General features: G+C 41.7%; 1 protein-coding gene across 1 annotated transcript in view; it reads left to right on the top strand.

Annotated features, from left to right (window-relative positions):
* COQ7 (coenzyme Q7 homolog, ubiquinone (yeast)) overlaps positions 1-684 on the top strand; it is a gene marked incomplete at its 5' end in the record, with an annotated part of 4228 nt that extends 3544 nt beyond the window's left edge. Inside the window, one exon of the mRNA XM_009072798.1 lies at positions 562-684. Coding sequence (XP_009071046.1) covers positions 562-639 — 78 coding nt within the window. The remainder of the gene's footprint in view (positions 1-561) is intronic.
* Positions 685-7070: the final 6386 nt, after the last annotated feature.

Here is a 7070-nt window from a genome sequence, read left to right as displayed (position 1 = left end):
AGATACACATAAGAAAGTCCTACTTATTATAGCTCTCATTTTGCTGGAGTGGAGTTGAATCTGGTGGAACACATGTCAAGTGTTAAAGCGATTGTATTTTCCTGAGAGGTGTCCTCTGCAAAATTCTAGACTTTATTTAAATTTAGATTGTATATTTCTAAAGATGAGGCTAGTAAGTGCTATCTATGCAGCTGGGAAATTGAGGCATTATCTTAGTGGGTGAACACAACCATGGTAGGAAATGTGAAATACAGAACTAAATTCTGTGCTCCCTTGAATAGTGTATGAGGAATGTGTGATTTCTCTCCTATTTTTCTCTTGATTTATATTTGTGGAGAAATGGAAACACTGCAAGGTTGATAAATTTTAATTTCATTTTCTCTAGGGTAGATTAGACTAAAAACACAGGCAGGGTCTTTGTGTGTGTGTGGTTTTACTTTGATCAGAGTTTTTTGTTTGTTGTTGTGGGTTTTTTTATAAAGCTTACTATTCCTTATCACAATCTGGTTCAGACGAAACACTTTATTACATTTACTTCATCTTTTATTCCTTATTTTCCAGACACCAGGCTACTCTGTTTTGAAGACAGCTATACAACTTGGATGCAAAGCTGCAATATTTTTATCAGAAAGAATTTAGTGATATTTTCCACACTGGTTGTGGCAGTAAACTGTGACACAAAAGTGCATGGAAATTGTGGAAGACTCAAGAGTTATTTTACTCAGCCTTTTAATGTTTTCTGCACTAAGCACTGGATTCAGCCATCTAGCACTGAGTACCTGTTTAAAAAGCATATTAAAGTCTGTTGAGCTAAATGTGAATAAGGAAGAATTGGGTCTGAGTGAACTAATCCTTTCTACTCAGAGACTGTTCACAAGGTGGCAGCAAAATACCTGTATACATGCTTTATATCTACAATATAAATGGGTGTATACACACACATAAAAATGATCATTACATTCTCTGTTGCCTTCAAATATATATGTACTTGAAATAAGCTGGAGCTCATTTTTTAAATGGTTAATCCTGACAAAGTGGAATATTTTTGATTTCTGTTTTCAGGGTACTAGTATTTTCAGTCCATCTTGAATAAAGATTGGTATTGTAAGACCAGTTTTACTTAAAGAGTTCTTGCTGGTTTGGGGTGTGCTGTTTTCTCTGAATTCTTGATTTAAGTAGAATTTTTTCTTCCTTTGTTGTTTTTTTTGCTGTGGGAATTTGGTATTTTCTTGGGTTTGTTTGGTTTGGGGCATTTTTTGACCTCTATGTGTGTAAGGATTTGATCCCTGACATAAAGCAGTTGGAGAGACCAACTCATAGCACCTGTGAAATTGCATTTAAGATTCTGTTAGAGCTTTCAAGCTTATGCTTCAGACAGCATTTAATTCAGGTACACCTGAGTCTTCCTATTTAGTAGCTCTGTTAGTGTTTGTAGGTACTGATTGGTGTGTAATTTGACAAGAAAGGCTTCTTAAAGAGGATTATTTAGCCTTTTTTTTTTTTTGTGAAGAAGCTTAGACTGAAGGTTAAATCTTAATGCAGAGAAACTCCTGTGTGATTTATTATAACTGCACTTTGTACATTCTTTAAAAGTAATTTCTGTCCAACTGTTACAAGTGTTACCTGGTTGTGCTCAAGCCACTGATGTTATTTACATTATTCAAACAAAGTAGCATTTGGCTTTCTCTGTGTGACTGGTTTGCTCACCCACTGGAGTAACTTGGCTTGAGGAACTGGAAGCTGAATTACAAATTTCTCAGAGACTGTAATGAGAAGATAACTCTTAAGGGATTCTCATTTTACTTGCCTCAACCCCAGACAGTTGTGAGCGATGCACATGAAAACTTGAGTTTACTGAAGGTACATCCTATTAGACTCACACAATATCTTCCCTAACTCGATCAAATCTCTGAGCAAAAGTTAGGTTTAGCAGATTTCTTGCCTTAATTTCTCTAAAGTATTCAATATGCATGTGGGAAATTCCTAGGCAGTTTGGAGGAGAGAGGAACCAGCACAAAGGAATGGTTAACTAGAGATGCTCCAGTGCTGTACAGAACTATTGTACAGCTGCTGCAAGGCTGTAGTTATTTTATGTTACTCTGAGGCAGATCTAAGTTGACTAATACCAGCCATCCCAGAAGGGATTAATAGCAGGCAGAGGCCAAAGTATATAGCTTGTACAAGTCTGTTATCACAGTGATTCTCAATGAACTCTGGTCATGTTGACAGAGGAAAAGGAGCTTGGATCAGACAGGGAAGGCTGTGAAATGCTGCATTTTCCAAACAGGGAGTGGGGAAGATGACAGGGTCTTCACTGTGCCTTTTGACTTTTGGGGCTCCTTTGTAAGCCATAAAATACACGTGTCATTTGGGTTTTGTAATATGCAGTGGGATGAAATCCTTCCCCTCAAAGTAATGAGGGCTGCTTCTGGCTCCTGTGATAACCCAGGGCTTAATCCCGATTTTTTCCTGCAGAAGGAGAGTCTTATTTCTCGGTGAGGGGGAGCAGAAGGTATCCATCTAAGTGCACAGGGCTATAGGGCTGTTACCTGCTCTTTGATCAGCATCTCACCTCCTGCTGTTTCCTGCTGCAATCAGTGCTGGGGATGACCTGGCCCCTATTCTCCAAAGCTGCTCTGAGTCAGAGATTAAGGTAATGACAGTGGTTGGAGGTGAGTGACATGACCAGATAGTGCAGTCCCTGTGCTGAGCACTGGGGCTGTTTCTGATGCTCTGACAACTCGAACAGGATCTTTGCACTGTCTGTAGGCACCGTGCAAGTCATGTGTGATGCCACAGTGATGTAGGTCTGGCCGTGCCGGTACATGTTTCAGCCTCTTGCTGCTGCAGCTGGGCCTGGCAAAAATCAAATCCCGGAGGCTGGGATTAATGTGGTGATGCTGACACAGCTGAATGGACTTTTGTCAAGGGCATATAGCAATAGGACAAGGCATAATGGCTTTATGCTGACAGAGGGCAGGTTTAGATTAGATATGAGGAAGAAATTCTTCACTGTGAGGGTGCTGAGGCACTGGCACAGGCTGCCTAGAGAAGCTATGACTGTCCTATCCCAGGAAGTGTTCAAGGCCAGGTTGGATGGGGCTTGGAGCAGCCTGGGCTAATAGAAGGTGTCCCTGCCCATGACAAGTGGTAGTGGAACAAGATGATGTTTAAGGTCCCTTCCAGCCCAAACCATTCTATGATTTATGACACAAATTATGTAAAATGAGACTGAGGATTATTTGGCATTGTCTGAGATGGGCTTAACCTTTCTCTGGAGTAAATCTGTTTGGCTCCCTTGAGCATACAGAGTTAGGCTTGTGACAGATAATTGAAGATACGACATAAAATGCTGGAGATGATGAGCAGGGGATGGTGACTGTCCAGCAATACAGCTTATGGCAGCAGCAGTGTTTCATTGCATTAAGACCTATGTTGATGTTTAAAAAGTGGATTCTTTTGTTTCTGAATGTGTTTCACAAGCTCTAGTCATGGCATTGCCTTTACTTGTGCCTGTTCTGGCATTGCTTTACTTGTGCCTGTTCTTAGCTGAAGTAAGTGATGTTCTGATGGAGGCCCAGGAACCACACAGTGTTACTTGGAAAGGAGCTCTCTGTAGCTTGTCTTACCCAACCTCCTGCTGGAAACAGGACTGTGGCCAGCACTAAAGCAGGTCACACATGATTTTGTCTAGCTAGGTGATGAAAACCTCCAAGGACAGAGATTTCACAGCCTCTATGGGCAGCCTGTTCTGGTCTTGCATTACCTGTTTTTTCTGATAACCATCCTGAACCTTCCAAGACTGTTGCTGCTCCTGCTTGTTATGTCATGTGGCACCATGGAGAAGAGTTTGGCTCCACTATCTGGGTAAATACTCTTTGAGTAGTTTTAGGCAACCATTAGATCATTCATGTTTTACTGTCCCACTGTATGTGCCCTCCCCTGAGGTCTGTGCTGAAGGGCAGCCTGGGAGATGTTGACGAAGGTGGTAGGAAGCAGGATCAGCCAGGTTTGGGGTGCACATCTCTCCTCCTCTGTGTGGCTGCAGCGTTTTCACTGCAGTCATGGCTTTCACAGCAAAGGTCAGAGCAGAAGCAGCAGCAGGTGAGGGAGATTTGCATTGTTTTGCAGTGCATTTTGAAGGCAAGCTCTGCCAGCTGTGGTTTAGCAAGCTGTCAAGAATTTCTCCCAGGCTTGTGATTCGAGGGCAGCTGTGTAGTCAGAGGCTGCTAACTGTGTATGCAAATGGATCAAACATTTAGTGGAGTGAAAAGCATTTGCTTATGGGGCAGACAGACATACAGTGTCAAGACAGATGACTCAGTCCTGTTGATCTCTGTTAGTATCTCTGGATTAAAGTAAGCTTCCTCTTTTAACAGTAGACTATGTAGAATTTAAAGCTGTCTCTCATCTTCCTGATGATAGATTGTTTCCTCCCTCCTGCGGGGCAGAGACATGCTCCAGAGGTGGCACCAGCTTCTGAGGAAGGAGAACATGCACAACTTGCTTTCCTAGGACTAATGCCCAAATGACAAAACACGGCACAGCCTCTACTTTCTGGATGTGCTGTCCTAAGTCTTTCCCCATGCTAATGGCTGTGGATCCCAAGGCAGGCACAGCAGAGTCCTGCTCTCCTGGCAGGAGTGATCGTATCATGTTTAACCCAGATATCTCCTCTACTAGCCTTTCCCATGAGAAAGGGACTTTGCTTTATGGATGGCTTAAGAGAAGGCCACAGCATGCAAATCTACTAGAGATGTAAGTTTATGCTTAATGAAGCCCAAGAGCAATGGGGGTAGTTGAATGCTCCATGCTAAACTTGTTGGAGGCTTCAGTGACTTGCCTGTGGTCATATACCAATTCTGTGGCAGAAATGCAATGGAATTACATTTTGAGAGGAGCTGAGCCTCCCAGGTGTACCCCCCTGTATACTGTACTAACCATACAGCACTCCTAGTATCTGGTGAAAATGTGCAGACTTTGCTGCTTTTAAGTGCTGTGATTTTTTTATTCTTTTTTTTTTTAGCCAGCAAAAGAACAACAGCAGGACTTAAAAGCACTGGTGAGATTATACTGCAAGTGTAGCTTAATGGCTTGATTCCAGCCCTGACCTGGAAAGCTAACTGCTAGTGATGGACGAGGAGTTGTCTTCCACATCTCATCTTGTCAGCCCTCATTGTTCTGACTTTGGCAGGAAAAATGCTGTTTACTTGAAGACTTCAAGGTGGTTGAAAGAAGACTTTGAAGGTGGTTGAAATGTGGTAATTTTTTAAAAAAATTAACAACTGAGTGCTTTACAATTCCTCCCACCCAAATATCACTGCACTACTCACTAATTAGAAATAATTGTATCTCAATTTTAAGTGACACAAGTGCTATTGTTTACACAAAATGTGGGAATCGTGTAAGACATGGGGCATATGTTTAGAGGGATAATGCATGAGAAATCAGTTCTGCCTTTTGGGGAAGTGGAGCCTTGCAAAGGAAGATGACAGATACTTGTGTTTGTAGACAGACTCTAGAGCTGGCCGTGTTTGCTTGGCATTTGTCATAAATGCAGAGACTTGCAGCACAGAGCACTAGTCCAGCATAAGCTGGAACATATGGTCCTCTCCAGCAGATGTGACACGAATCCTAATGCTCCCTGATGTTTCAGGCTGGTGACCAGCAAAAGGATTATCCTGGTAAGCTGGTATGAGTATTCTTGAAGCTTTCCCATAGATTGTTGCTCCATTTGGGACTTTTCCATGGATAAGGCAGGAAAAGTCTGGCCTGATTTTCAGCTTGCATCCCTGGCAATTCATAACTGCTGGAGCAACTATCTGGACCCACCTGATACAATGCTTGGCTATGATGTTGCAAACTGTTGGGATAAAAATGCTTACATGAAGCTACTGCTTTGAAGTGACCTGAAGAGTGACCTGATAGTTCAATATGTCTTTCCAACTGACTCATCATTCTCCATAGACTTGGTATTCAAACAGCAATAACTCACCAGCCCCAGTGGTGAGTGCCCTGTGTCTGGTTTTCAGTGACTTTCCTGCTAACAAGACAATCCATGGTTATATTTTTTCTTCTTTTTTTCTCCCTACACTTAACAAAATACATATGATACTGCTACAACCTTTGCTTTTAGATGATGTGTTATGATACACCCTCTATATGTCATCTCGTACTGAGTACTTATTCCAGGCTGACCTGTAGTGAGTTAGGAATAATCAACAGAACTCCAACATACTTGTCTTTCTGATTTACTAAAAAAAGCCCCAAAACCTTAACCCCAAACATTTCACTTATGAAGTTTCACTGTCACAGCCAAGAGAAACTAATAGAACCAATTACAGACATGAGCTGCATGTGTTATGAAAACAACATAAAACCAAGAGAAGTTTACAGAGATTTCCTAGAAAATATTCATCCACACTGCAAAACCAATGATAAATTTTCCTGCATCTGGCAATTATTATGCCACTCTGCTCTTACTCAATGTTCACCCTGTTCATCTTAGGCAACACTTACTTATTCCTGAGTTTTCCCACGTACCAAGATATTAATCTGATTCTCATATACACAGTCAATGTTCTGGAATTGATACAGCACATCAGCATGAACTTGATTCAGTAGCTGGTTTTGTTTGCTTTCTTTTGTTTGTTTGTTGTTAGGGAGAAAGAATCCAAGATGGATCAAAGTCCATTTGATCTCTGGAGCTGCACCCATGCCCCTACTGCTCACCTCTGTGTTTAGACTTGCATGCTATGAAGTTTCAGAAGTTATAGCCACTACTCATCTGTATTTGCCTTAAATCAAGCAACTTCTTGAATGGATTTTTAGGTGTTTCATTTTACTTTGCTTTGTTGGGCATAAGCTGGGTCTGAGATTTCTGTGGACTTTGCTATTCTTGGCTTCTAAAATAATTTTATGAGGTGTTGCTGCTTTGAATCATTAGGTCATTGGCAAGTCCAGCTGTGCCCCTTACCCAGCAGTGATCTGCTTCAGGGGGCTACAGGCAGAGTCAAACTGCTCCAAAGGTAATGAGTTACAAGTGCAAGTAGTATTTTGATTGTTGGTGA

This window comes from Acanthisitta chloris, unplaced genomic scaffold (genome assembly GCF_000695815.1).
Source record: "Acanthisitta chloris isolate BGI_N310 unplaced genomic scaffold, ASM69581v1 scaffold33034, whole genome shotgun sequence".
Lineage (NCBI taxonomy): Eukaryota > Metazoa > Chordata > Aves > Passeriformes > Acanthisittidae > Acanthisitta > Acanthisitta chloris.
This window is presented reverse-complemented; position numbering and strand designations above follow the sequence as displayed.